At 45.1% G+C, this 14,085-nt stretch overlaps 3 protein-coding genes across 4 annotated transcripts; 1 reads left to right on the top strand and 2 right to left on the bottom strand.

Moving 5' to 3' along the window:
* Positions 1–613: 613 nt before the first annotated feature.
* LOC124694313 (zingipain-2-like) lies at positions 614–8,090 on the bottom strand. The gene is made up of 6 exons (XM_047227311.1): positions 7,980–8,090; positions 7,794–7,858; positions 7,245–7,396; positions 6,544–7,092; positions 725–814; positions 614–633 (listed from the first exon to the last, which is right to left on the bottom strand). Exons 1-6 carry the CDS (start codon positions 8,088–8,090, stop codon positions 614–616), a joined length of 987 nt encoding a protein of 328 aa, XP_047083267.1.
* Positions 8,091–9,496: 1,406 nt separating this feature from the next.
* On the top strand, positions 9,497–10,261 carry LOC124701180 (E3 ubiquitin-protein ligase makorin-like). 2 transcript variants are annotated; one of them, XM_047233231.1, is made up of 3 exons: positions 9,497–9,632; positions 9,723–9,810; positions 9,895–10,261. In XM_047233231.1, the coding sequence occupies exons 1-3, from the start codon at positions 9,619–9,621 to the stop codon at positions 10,060–10,062; spliced, it is 270 nt and encodes an 89-aa protein (XP_047089187.1). In that variant the 5' UTR covers positions 9,497–9,618; the 3' UTR covers positions 10,063–10,261. The 2 variants fall into 2 exon arrangements, with proteins under 2 accessions (XP_047089187.1, XP_047089186.1); XM_047233230.1 differs by having other exon boundaries at positions 9,886–10,261.
* A 168-nt stretch (positions 10,262–10,429) lies between these two features.
* Positions 10,430–12,610, bottom strand: LOC124701178. Its single transcript, XM_047233229.1, has 4 exons — positions 12,331–12,610; positions 12,019–12,219; positions 11,610–11,898; positions 10,430–10,724 (listed from the first exon to the last, which is right to left on the bottom strand). The coding sequence occupies exons 1-4, from the start codon at positions 12,541–12,543 to the stop codon at positions 10,687–10,689; spliced, it is 741 nt and encodes a 246-aa protein (XP_047089185.1). The 5' UTR covers positions 12,544–12,610; the 3' UTR covers positions 10,430–10,686.
* Between the last annotated feature and the right edge of the window lie 1,475 nt (positions 12,611–14,085).

The raw sequence follows: 14,085 nt of genomic DNA, 5'->3' as shown, positions 1-14,085 counted from the left end.
GCTGGCACACATCCTTTCTATCGTGTTGCCCTGCAATATCAGTAAAGATTAAGTGTACATTCCATGAAAAGGATGCACGCTCTATTAACAAGTAGTGGTGCAAATGAACTAAAACTCACTTCTGCTTAGCTATGTTGTAGAAAGAGCAAAGTGGACATTGGTCACTAACAAAATAGGATGAACATGTTTGCAAGCAAGAACTACACGATCTAATCGATCTCAGAAAATAGCGACCATTGTCAACCAGTCTAGAAAATCATAGAAGAAACATCATGATTAGAGAGAAAAAAACTTAGAAGGCATCTCTGTTCCAGTTGTGGAAAAACCAGACCGATCCCAAGGTCTGAAGTCGCTCCGAGCTTGCAGAAAAAGGGGAAAAGCTGAAAACCTTGAACCAATCTGACACCCATTACTAAGAGGGGCCAAGAAACTCAAATCTCACCTCAACCAGCGTTAAGCCATCACTCAAAGGTTGCAGACCAGAAAAAATGCTGGCCAATACTTTCTGACATCCATAACCAACAGAGGCTTGATCTTATTCTCTTACAAGTTTGACGCAGATAACAAAACAAGCTGAGATCCTAAATATTCGATGCTTTCACACCCCATACAGTTAGCTCACGTAGAACTTAGCTGAATAATCAGCAATGCATAAAGGACGATGTTGGGGTACTGTAAGGTACCATGGAAAACAATTACAGTGCATGAGCTAGCGGTGATTTACCAGAGATCAGGAACAGGCCAGACATGAGCTGTTTGAGGAACACCACACGTTTCCTCATGTACCTCCCAACGAGCAGGATCAGCACGGTATCTGCAAGCAAAAATAAATCGATCTCAGTTTAGAAACTACGCACGGGAAGCGAGGTCGGACGCAGCCATCACCCATCGCTACATCCCATAGCAATATCGTCCTCCTTCTCACCGGCAGGCTACAGCCTACGGACCCTCACCAGCAGGCGCACCGAGGTAACCAGAGGAGGGCACCTGCATACATGTTATAATGCACTGTACATGAGATCAGTCTAGACAGGCTATATGAAACGGAATAATCAAAGTACAAAAATGTAAATAAGCAATTTGATCCGATAGGAAGAAAATAGCGTGCACTTTCATTTAGTTAGAGAAGGAAATACAGTACAAATATTTTTGAGTTCTGAAAGCTTGAAATCTTCCTATGTTATTCATGAAAATAAACTGGTTGCTTGAATTCTCCGTAGCAGAAAGATATTCAATATCCAAATAATCTGAGCCGCTACAATCATCGCAATTATCAAACTGACTGCCTGGAGTATATGATACGGAAGAATATTGTTGTGAAATACAAATGGAAAAGCCACTTGATGAAACCATAATTTTACATTCACCAGCAACTATGGGAACTGGACACATAACACTAACCTGTATGGGGGGTGGATGACGCTGGGTTAGTACAGATAGAGAAAACCATGAGTCGAGGAGCCCCATGAAGTAAAATTGGTGCCCATCCAACATTAAAATATATATGAAATAATCATCTTCTTTGAGAAAATTTGGGAACCCTTTATGGCAACATCAATTACATATCCTAACACATGGATGCATCACGTGTGACCAATCTAACTCACATGGTGTGACACAGTCAAGCTACTACAACATATGATCTCTTTACTGACCTCTGTACTGAAAGAATGCGCCTATGTTAGGAGAATGGACTTTTATATCTTAGAGTTGTCATCTGATGCCTGTCTCAAACATAACACGAATTTATTTTGTCAGGAATGATTCATCTATATAGCAATTATAGTTTGCATAGGCAAGCCACATAATGGAGAGAGTATTGTACATACATGGGATATCCTGTACCAAAATTTGAGAAAATAAAGTGGTCGTAGAGGATACCTGAGGACACGAACAATCTGTGCAAAATCAAGACCTTCCTTGCATCTCCTTTCCTAACCAATCACACAATAATTTCACCAAATTCGTTCACGAGGAAGAAGGGAATCTAGAGAGAGAGAGAGATGAACCTAGTGGGAATCAGAGGCAGAGTAGGGGAGGTCCAGACACTCTGGCATGCGTGCTCGACCACGCTGAGGACGGCTGATGCAGGAGGCCGTGGGCGTCGCCGGCGAGGAGGATCCGTGGCGGCGCTGGTACCTCGTCATGGAGCTGGCCCCCAACGGCGACCTCCTCTCCAGGCTCGCCTCTCCCGCGACGCGCCTTCCTTCATCTCGCCTCCGGGCTCATCTACTGCCAAGCGCTGGCGTCACCCACCGCGACGTCGAAGCGGCGGCGCTGCTGCAGCCGGGTCGGCCACCGGAGCTCCACCTGCGGCAAGAACCTCGCCGCCATTCTCCCCCGTGCCACCTCCTCCCACAAGCGATGACTCGTGCTCGTCGAGAGCGAGGCGGCGCGCTGCTACAGCCGACTCGGCGCCGGAGCTCCACCTGCGGCAATCCTCGTCCGGTGACAAAGACAGAGACGGGGCTTGGGAGGAGGAGAAGCACTGGAGGCGGGACGTCGCCGCCGGACACGAGGGGATTGGTGAGAAGCGCACACGCGCAGGGATTGGGGGAGAGGCGGCTAGGGTTTTCTCCGTTGGATGCTCTTTTTATACCACCACGGTAAAAAAACGGACGGCTTTGATTCATCGGGGGTAAATCCTAGGGCTGAGAGATGCTAATCTCTGTGAGGCCCCCTATGGGGGGCATCATATATACCTTCAGATTTGGCTTTTTGAAAAGCTAAGAACAAGCTCAATCTAATAGAGACTCTAAAATCCAATAAATTGTAAAAGGTTAAAATACCAAAAGTGGCGAAGGGTGAAACATCTGAGACGAAGAACCGGTAAAAACTCCATAGTAAAAAATAAGCAATAGAAAATGCATATGCATTATCTTTTTGATGAACTTGAACTTGCTGAAAAGATAGAAACAAGCTCAAGAACCTCAAATAGAGAAATATCAACAGCAACAAGAATAAGGGGATTCAAATAATGCAAAGGATGAGATTCCTAAGACGGTGCGATCAAGTTACCTAACGGAAACTCGTCTTGATATTGTGGCTATCTATCATCTGACCCAGTCTCCTAACAACCACCTAGAGACCGGTAAAAGGAAAAACTAGCAAGTCCATACCTTTACCTTGCTCATCCCTCTTGATCTTGATGATGCCACTTCATGCTTCATTCAAGATGGAATGTTTCACTTGATCATTGTTGTTTCATGAAGATTCATATTTTTCTCACCCATACATCACTGTTGGATAACTTCATTAAGTCACATCTTCACATGTCCATTATCACCAAATGGATATCAAGGTTAAAGCATATTATCTTCCATGCTTATCTTGAACTTGCCTTGATGATGACCATCACGTGGGATGTCATCCTCTCATGGGGATTTATGAGATCTTATGTTTGATGCGTGATGCCCATTGAAAAGATACCTAACCCACATAGAGAACACAAAAACATGTATATAATAGATTAGTTCATAAAGCATAATTGATAAAGCTTACCATACCATAAGATCCCACAATCCCATGTGGTACATTCAGTATGCTTCATGCATTGATCAACTTGAATCCAATCTTCGCTCTTTGTATTGGTCAATCTTGTATCTCCTCATGATCTATCACAATATCTTGAGGTACATAGATAATTCTTCATTTGATTACATGCTCTATATCTTGGTCAACCATAGCTCAACTCATGTGTCTACCATGACACCGACTTAGAGTCATATCTTGAATTCTTCTCTTGAAACCAAATAACTCAATGGAGAAAAGTAGTCATTTGGGAAATCTCCTTGAGTCATCCCGGTGGTAAGTCGGCAGAGCCGGACCACATGTCGGTCTCACCGGCGAGCCGGTTCACAGGCTGGTCTGGAGTCCCGCGATAGAGCGAGTCAGTCAGATGGTCCAAAACCGAGGCTTGCGCCGAATTGATTGTTGGTCGCCTGGCCAGACGTCGAGCGGTTGCTGGTCGGCTAGTGCATAGCGTCCTGGTGGCCCTATGTGCACTTGCCGACAGATGCCGGTCTTTCCGGTGGTGAGCCTAGCGCCGCTGGTGGACATGCCAGTTTCGCAGAAACCTCTCAAAATTTATTTTCTCAAAAAAAGTTGTACTCTCATGATCTTTATATCATATTCTTCTCTTTAAATCGATAATTTTGATGCTAATATTCAAAGTATATATTTATCTTCATGGCATCCACACTTGAATCCAAGACATAGACTACAAGCATTACATATGAAATGTTTCTTCATATAAACTCAATGAAAACTTTAATCTGCAGGGTTGTCATTAATTAAAGAAACCACACATAGAGGCAATATATCCTTATACATGTAAGTGGCAGAGTCACGCCTAAGCTGTGTAGTCAATGGACTACACAATTTTTGTTTGCAATACAAGCTGAAAGTATGCAATAAATAATTAAAATTCACACAAACACAATTTTAAACTAACTACACATAAATGATGTCTATCTCCGCCACTGGAGCATGCCATTGCAATTCTATGTTTTTTCTATTCCTACATCTTTTATATATCGTGGATTAAATAAATCCTTAATTTAGGACTGAGGAAGCACTACGAATGCGCATCACCCTCTAGCCACAGCTAGCTGCTAGCTAGTGTATTGTCAACATCCAAATACGTAGAGTATATGCGCCATGTCCATCCAGTTTAACCGTGTAGTGCATGCATGTAGATGAGCATTTTAAATTTACAGAGCAGATAGTGCACGCATGGCACGGTCGTCAAGTCAGTGGAGACTGCATGACTCTCGGCCAATAATAATGCAACAGATCAAGACGATGCTCACGGCCAATAACTCTCGGCGGCCATGCCTGGCCACTGCACACTCAGACAGATTTGTGTGTCCTGAACATGGAATGACGTACTCCCTCTCCATCTCGATGAAATGCACATTTAGACCAAACTATTTCAAGTTACATCAGCTTATAGACAAAAATATAGCAATATTTATGGCATTAGATTAGTACATTATGAAAGAACACTTCAAGAATATAGTCATACTACTAGACCCCCGAAAGGGTATCGTGATATTATTAATCTCAGCCATTCTACCGTAATTTCAAACATGTATCGTTTAATATCAACAGTCCTTGCGTTTCATTCAGGAAAACATTTCATCCTTAGGGGGTGTATGGAAACACAAACCTATAAATAATGGTATTTTTTACATAAAAAACGAGGCCAGAGGGAGATGGATCCCCGAGGCATTTTTTATATATAGAAGGATCATGAAACTCATTTTAACTACTCTCTCTCGTGGGGGATGAAACCAGACAAGCCTGTAGCACGGTGCCCCTACCAGCGAGCTCTCACAGTCGTTCCCGGGGTCCTGTCGTGGTCGTTCTCGTGTCCTTCCATAGTTGTTGCCATGACAGTGTTTTCTCCATGTTTCTCTACCATGGCAGAGCTTTCCCTCCAACCTTCCGTTGAAGTTCATGGGGCATGCTCCGGCGCAACACCGTGAGCTTTGCACATACCTAGAGGATCTTGATCTTGCCATGGCATGCATCATCATATACAACGTGAAACATATCATAAGATCTTGATGCCTCCGATTCATTTGACCAGCCCCACGCACAATCCTTCTCTTCCTCGATCATCGACATCTTCTTCGGAGGTATGCACACCAAGCATGGCATGACCAACCACACGCACCTTGATAGGGCACAACCAAAGTGACATCGCTGAGGAAACGATGTTTGTGCTGCTGATTAGTGCCCTACCGAAAGCCACTATGTGAAATATGATGCCACCGACCCACCCGCTTTTGTGAACAACTTAGCGAGTATCGAACAGCGAGAGAGATGAACAAGAGTGACACCAGCTGCCAAGCGTTCATCACCGGACACAAATTAGTAAACCAGGAGGATAGAAGATACCTAAGTTATCCGAAAAACTACCTTTACACATACAGTCATCCGACTGCCATAGCCATACCAACGAGATGTCCTGCCACTATGCCTCAGGTTCACATCTATAGCTAAAAGGGAAACATGGTCACTTGATGATCGATATAAAGCGCTCAGAACTGACATAGACGCATACCACCCGCAACCTCAACATCTATATACCCGACACCACAACCTCAACACATATATTCCCGACACTGCAACCTCAACACATATATAACCAACACGTACGTGACCAACACACAAACACCCACCAACATACAACATGTCCCACACATTTGCAAGGACGGACCGACCATACGCCGCCCTACAAAATGCGCCGGGACCGACCAACGCCAACAAAAGAATAGGAACGCAACAAAAAAAAAACTAAACGCTGGTATCGGAGGACGGCGCGGCGGGGAGCGTTGGGTCAATCTAGTACATCTTGACAATGCAAGTCCTTGAAGTATGCAACTTGGTTTGACTAGGAGTTTGTCATGAAATAGGTATGAAATTAAAGTTTAAGATCCTAAGCAGAAGATGGATGCATAAATTTCATTAAAAAAATTCCAACCAAGATGTGTTAGATATTAAGCACCGGATATACCGATGGCCGCATAAACATACCCAAGACACCTCGCTTGTCAGCGACATGCCTGCGAATCCTCCCAAACCCATCCTCGCCCCAACCCTTTCCCCATGAGTTCTTGAAGCGCCAATACTTAATGCCATCGGGATCCGTGCCATAACCGACAAACAAGACCAAATGCACCCTAGTCATTATAGGAATGGATCCATACTCCATGATGCCTCCTTTGTAATTCCGCAGATCATTCGAGCACTGTAAACGGACAAGCACAGGTTGCTTCGCTACTGCTCTCTCGAGAGCATCCTCGGTCCGGTCGACAAAACGAAAGCCTGATATCCTTGCTGCTACTGTTTTGTTCCCCTTGCAACCCGCGATACTTCTCCGAGCCATGTACGGGTAGGAGGATTCGCTGGAGAGCCCATTTCTCAATATATACCAAAGAGCAAGAACACCGTAACCACCCTTGCAGCCAAAGTTTGATGTGTTGCAGTCAATGAGCTCTTGAACCGAGAGGGAGATCTTCCTCAAGGTCTTTATATAGTGTACTGCTTCAACCGAGGCTGCAACAGCCATGGCCCAGCAGCAGCCTGCAAAAAATGCACGAGTTAAGGTTGTGTTGAACAGTAGTCATATGATAGCAATCTCAACATAACGCAGCTGGATATAAATAACGATCAACGGCAGAACAATTTGAAGCCCACGCTGGCTGAGATAGGGAGCAAAAGCTTGAGACACTTACTACAACCGTTTTGTTTCCTCACAACGGGAGAGACATCACCTGCTTTCACCCAGTCAACCTCTGATGGGCGGGTAGACCTTTCTTCATGCTCTTCAACCATGTTCACATTCCAAAGTCCGAAACCAACGCACCATGCTGATGTAATTACGATCCTGCCAAGAAGGCCCGATCCAGGACAATTGCAAACCATATTTAGTAATGTGCTTACCGGCCGGTCGAGGATAATTTTCTAAGAAATTAGCGACATGGTTTGAGGGAATTGAAAAAGTTCATACTAGCTCCCTCGGTCCATAAAAGGATATCTCGACTTTGTTAAATTTAGATGTATCTATATAGAAAATCGAGTCTAGACACAACTAAATTTAAACAAAGTTGAGACATACTTTTCTGGACGGACGGAGTACTACTCCTATATTTATCAGTCACATCTATAGTGATGATATTCTAGTGTTTGTAGAGGAAACATGTTGCATGATTACTCTCGCAACCATACATATATATGAACCTGATTTATGGACTAGAGTAGTAAATCAATGTAAGAGATTTTACCCGCGAGAGAGCCATGAGCGACGGCCAGCAGCAATAGCTGCAGCATCCCCAACCTTCCTCTGACACTGCAATTTTATCACCATAAACGTTCAACACGCAGACAGTACTGACAGAGAAGGATTGGGGCCTGAGAGAGCGGATGACTAAGCTGAGAAGCGTACGTGTAACAGCCTAGCTCCGGCGGGCCTCCACGACGTCGACCCGGACGATGCTTGGCTGCAGAACCGGCGCGATAGGATCCTCCCCACGGTGCCAAACGCCGGACGAAACATGACGACCTAGTAGATGTATCTCCATCGCTCGCCTGACATTGGATACGATAAATAAAGAGGACGAGGATTGGGGCCAGCCAAATTGGAACTGGAGTAGCAACCGGAATATGCTACGCACTTACCAAATCGGAACTGGAGTCGCAACGTGAATCTGGAGCGGGCACAGCAGGTAGTTGCAGATATCAAGTACTGTGGCGACAGTAAATTTAAAAGGGAAAGCGCCGAGTCTGACTTCAGGACGACCAATAACACTAGACCTACGGAACCCCTCCGTGGAAGTGTATTTTTCTTAATTCTCTTGACAAGATCTATTTTGATTCGGTAACATGCAGCTGGTACGTGCAAGCTCCGAACTTCATAATACCAGTTCCTCTGTATATATTTTGTTGCTGTTTGTTTTCTCTCTGCAAGGAAGAGTTTACCCACACTTTTTTGTATACAATGTTTTGTTTCTGCTTTTTTGGGGGAGAGAAATTTTTCTGCAGTGATCTCAGAACGGGAGATGCCGTGTTTTTTTTAGCAATAGTCTGATTTCTACAAAAAAAAAAGTGTCAAAAAGTTGTTGACTTACAGGGTCTCCTTTTTTGTCCGAAAAATAAAACACAGACATAACTGAAAGCTAGACCATGAAAGAAAAACATGGCCACAGCCGAGAGACAACATGCCTATCGACGTGACATGGATCCTCTACCAAAACCGTCTGTGGTCCAAGATCACCCAATGCTGAAACTAGTAAAAGAACTGGAACATTAAAGAAGAAAAATCCATGCAAATAAAACAACAGAGGACACGTGCGCTAGCAAGGTGCAACGTAATGGATTGCGGTGGGCTCCAGTTAGGTTGCCGGTGCTATCGCACCATCATCCTCACCTCTCCTCGTCACCGGCAGGGCCAAGAAAAGAACATCCATCCATCCATGGCATATGAGACACAATCGAGCATCACCATGCATGAAAATAGATGTTAATTTCGAGCGTCCTTTTTCCGAAAAATAGATATAACTGAAAGCTAGACCATGCATGAAAATAAAACATGGCCACAAACGAGAGATAACATGCCTATCGACGTGACGTGGATCCGTCCAAGATCGCCCAATGCTAAAATTAGTAAAAAATGGAGCATTGGGAAAGAAAAATCCCCGCAAATAAAACAACAGGGGACACGTGCGCGAGCAGGGTGCAACTCAACGGATTGCGGTGGGCTCCAGTTAGATTACCGGCGCTGTCGAGGCCATCATCCTCTCCTCGTCACCAGAGGGGCCAAGAAAAGACCAGTGCCACAAATGAGAGAAAACACGCATCAAAATCATCCATCAATCCATGGCCCGAGAGTTGCCAACGCTGAAACTAACTGGAACCTTTGTTTTTCTTTTTTATTTACTTATTTTAGGGAAGCAAAACCGTGGACTAGTTAATCGAACGGGGCACGTGCGCTACTACTGCCGGTGCTATCGACGTCCTCCTCGCCATTTATATACGGATATGGATGATGCTTGGGAATCCATCGTGAGCTCACTCACTCATTCATCCATCTTCTCGTCCTAGAATTGGACCATGTCCACCGCCAGGTAACATACATGCCTCCACTTGTTCGTCTAAGTCTCAACTCCATGCTAGCCAGTGGCCTCAAGTGCCTTCCTGTTGTGTCCCCTTTTCAGGGTTCTTTGCAGCTTCTCCAAGCACGGAGCATGCGTGGAAGGAGAGAGCTCCGAGCTCTCCCACCACTCCACTGGCCAAGCTAACAACGTAACAATTTCATTACCACACTTCTGACGTGGATCATACCTTGCACCGATCCTTACGGTGATGCATGCTTGTTAGTTTTCTCAGGTTTGTGCCTTCTACCAGAAGGGTGCGTGCTCGAACGATGCCCGTTTCACGCATGATCACGTCGGGGTTTCTCACAGCAACCCGGTGTTCCAGCACGGAGGAGCGGAAGATGTCATGTGGGGGAACAAGAGGTCCGTGGCGGACCCACACCAGGCCGTGCTGCACTAGCTAGAAGTATGGGATGCCCATAGATATGTAATTGCTTGCATGCCCTATTTTCGCCATTAGCGTGTGTGATTTGGAGAGCGGAAAGGTTTCGTCCCGAAGAAGGTTTTCCTGCCGCTTCCAAATATCTAGAGTTGGGTAATCAGATCGACTGTGTAAGTCCACCCCTCGTTCATCAATAAAGCAAGCACAAATTTATCCATGTAAGGTATCTCTTAGTTGGGTGAGAGAACCATGATTTCTATGCCGGATCAAGGTATCATCGTCTCTCTCTATGAAGAAAGGGGGAGGCAAACTTAGGATCAGACGCCAGTACTGAATTTGGCAATTGCATGGTAGTCAGTCCAAATGAAACAATACTATGTAGGCTTCGATGCTTTTCTTCAAGGATTAACAATGGCAACTTATAGGCCACGTACGGCTACAATTCAATCTTTCATTAAGACCACCAGCACAACATTTCATGCGGCTCCACCATGTACACTCGCAAAGTAACACCTCGGCAGCTCATTTTATCCATCCAGATGACCAAGCAGAATTCTCAAGTAAGATGGTGGAGTTAGGCCCGCTCGCGAGAAGATGATCTTGTCGATAATCACTACGAATCTGCAAATCTAATGATTAGAATCATGTTGACACACAGCTTGGCCTGTGGTGCATCGACCCTGCATACAGATGTGGCAAGTCAAAACCAGTTTAAGTCAGTATCTTGGGATGGAATATGAAGTGGTCGTATGACATAGAGAATGCTGCCAAATTGTCAACAGCTAAAAGAATAAACCAACACATTAAGAAAAATAACAAAATGCTTGTTCAACAAAAACTAGAACCTCTTCACAAAAGGAATAAAACAGAAACTAGAACTTTTTATTTTTCCAACCATTAAGCTGCAATTTTGAAAACAGAGAAAAAGCTCAGGATGATGTGCACAAATTCTCAGAACCAATAACTCTCACACAAAAATCTGCAGTACTATAACATATTCAGATTTTTTTTTTGGCGCACATCAGGATAGATGCACCACCAAGTTTGAATGGACTAGATAAACAATGTTTTCCTCTCATTAATATATACCAACCGAAGTTAAACATAAGGCCATAGGCCCGGCTTTATATATAAAGCCATACGGCAAAACCAAAGTAGATAGTAGATAGTATATAACACTCTATTTCCTGCAGACTCTGTTTGACAAACACAAAATTTATAGTATGAGGGTTTAGTCCCCTGGGCCACATTACAGGAAAGAACCTAAAGAAAAGACACACATAAAGACGGGTAATCTGCCGCCAAAACATACATAGCATCACACCAGCCATTCTTTAGCAAGCAAAAAGCGTCAGAGGCAACCAAATTAAGTTACCTTATAATGAATAATTGGCATGTCAACGAAAAATACTAACCACCCTATAAAGTTACACAACATGGAAGACGTTGAAATGACATAGCTATAAAGGTTTGCGATTAGGGCTAAAGTATAGCCTTTGACGAAACTATACAAACAAAAAGACGTAATTCTTACATCTAGGAGAATGTGTGTTGAACGTTCTTACCTGGACTATGATCAACGGTGCATTCCACAGAAGGATACCCCATGAAGATGCTGTGTATTTCTGTGCACCAATCATTATCTGGAGTGAACCCTTTTGTCAGCTCCAGGGCGACTCTTCTAAGCATTGGTGCACATCGAAATATCAATTTCAAGAAATCAAACTCATGATCCTGCCCATTGAATTGTTTAATTTCCACCTTTTCAAGATTGGCCAAAGAGATTGTCTGCGCTCTCCAGTCCTTTGGCTCATCACAAGAACAATTCACCAGGGGTGTACATCTGTCTTTCATCTGTGAGTTACAAAAACGTGTTATAGATGCTCCATCCACAATTGAGACCTTAACTAGCTCAAGAATGTGCCTAGAACATTTTTTTTGTCTCTTAGGTATATAAGCGCAGAAAAAAATTACCTCAAATCTTTGTAGGACGATTTTAAGGCTTCTTGTAGCAGTGCGAATCCGATGCATCCCAAGTAGCCGCAACAGAAATGCTCCAAACACATGTTCTGTTGTTCTGAGATGCACCTCTAAGCCAGAGAAGTCCGTAATCATATGTTTCTCTATCTCCATCGCAAAGCCGAGCTGATCGTCTGAATAACCACGTGGATATGGCTAAAATAATTTGGCATGACATCATGTTCATAACTTTAACACATTTGGCAAGTTAATCGTGTAAATAAATTGAGCAAGAGCATAGGAGATCAAGCAGACATATAAACATACTCTGGCAAACATGTGTAGGCACAAGACATGGACACGAGGGACATCGTCTTCCTCCTTTACTCCTTTGCTCTCCTCTGTCTCTAATCTCACTGCAGAGAGTCCCCAGAGGCCAAGCCCGGCGGTTGATCCAGTATACAAGCACCGCCACGAGACCTTATCCACTAGTGGTGCCGAGACGGATATGCTGAGGTCACCGCGGGTGCGGAGGGACATGGTGAATCGCTTGAGCACAGGGGCGTCAACGATGATGTGGATACATTGGATCGTTGACTTAACGACATTGTTCTCTACGACGAGCTCCTGCAGCGACGCCGAGCGGATGGCGAAGCCATCGGGTTGGAGGAAAGCGTCCGCCACCCTAAGCATATGCAGGCGCGGGCAGAGGGGGACCAAGGAGGCAAGGCTGATGCAGCAGCCGGAGAGGGAGAGTCTCTGGAGCGCGGGGAGCTCGGACTGTGGGTCGGGGAAGCAGAGGAACTGTGCGTGCAGCTCAATCGAAGTGGTGCCCTGGAAGCAAGTGGACAAGTCCACGTCGAGGAATGGCGTCTCTAGCTGGTGCGGGTGATTGAAGCGGAACGCTGCTGGCGAGAACTTTCCAGCGGCGCGGAGCAATGAGGAGACATAGCTGGCGGGTCGTCTTCTTAATCTTAATGACGACCGGAGACCTGTTCTTGTACCGACATGGTTGGCACGTACCTTGTCTTGTACTGCTGCAGGGACATCGATGTCGAGGAGGGAGATGGGCACGCCACCCGCCCCGAGGGAGGAGAGCGCCGCTAGGAGCAAGCATGGCGCGACGTCACGGAAGATGAGGTCTGGGAGGCGGGTCCAGAGGCCACGCCACCGGCGTGAGAGGGCGCCGGTGCGCACAGCAGTACAGGCGCAGCGGAGGCGGACGAGGATCAAGATGATCACGTCGTCAGGAAGGGCGATGAAAGGGTCATCTCCTCCGCCGCCGGTCGGGCCACCTGGCTCCGAGTGTCTGCCATGATGGCGTGCCCTGTCCTCTTCCATGGCAGTGCAGGAGGGGAAATGGCAGTGTTCCAGTGCTACTGGAACAATGTACTCAAAGCAACCTGCTCCACCGCAGGCGGCAGCTGGAAATCCAAAGCTGGAGAAAAAACCTATGCCATGTGGTGAAACCAAAGCTGGAGCAGGCCCAGAGGAATGACCAAGGGAGCATTGGTTCCTTGAACTGTTAATAAAAAATATGGATATGATTAAAGAAGTAAGTGTCCTTCCTATGTGTTGAAAATTCAGCGCGGAGTTCTCTAGTTGGACAAAGAAACTTTACTATTCTAAAATACATGCTTAATGAAGTTCTTAATTATATGCGCTTGGGCATCAAACAATGTCCAAAGTTCCAAGTGTATCTTCAAGCTCCGCCATATATGGGCTACCAATATAGTTTATGGATGGTATGCTGAAGAAAAGAGATGGAGACTTGGAACTTACCAGATTTTTGCCCTTCGGACCACCTGATGAGCAGAATTGACAGCTTTGTTTTCTCCAGTTAAAGTAAACATGGCAGTGCTCCATTAAACACCATCCCAAAAGTATGATGGAAGTGAGCAAATTACAAAGCTAATAAAGAGTGCACCACTCCGAGCATGTAGTTCATTACGCTATCAAAGTAACACATCAGCTTACTATCAATTAATGACATACACATGGTTTTTTTTAGATAAAAGGCCGAAGGCCTGACGTTAAATTAATAACGCCCTTAACGGCGAAACAGATACAAGGTGCTGAACC

The sequence above is a fragment of the Lolium rigidum genome, chromosome 3 (genome assembly GCF_022539505.1).
Source record: "Lolium rigidum isolate FL_2022 chromosome 3, APGP_CSIRO_Lrig_0.1, whole genome shotgun sequence".
NCBI lineage: Eukaryota > Viridiplantae > Streptophyta > Magnoliopsida > Poales > Poaceae > Lolium > Lolium rigidum.
Note: the sequence above shows the minus strand (reverse complement) of the source record. Positions and strands in the feature narration are given on the sequence as shown.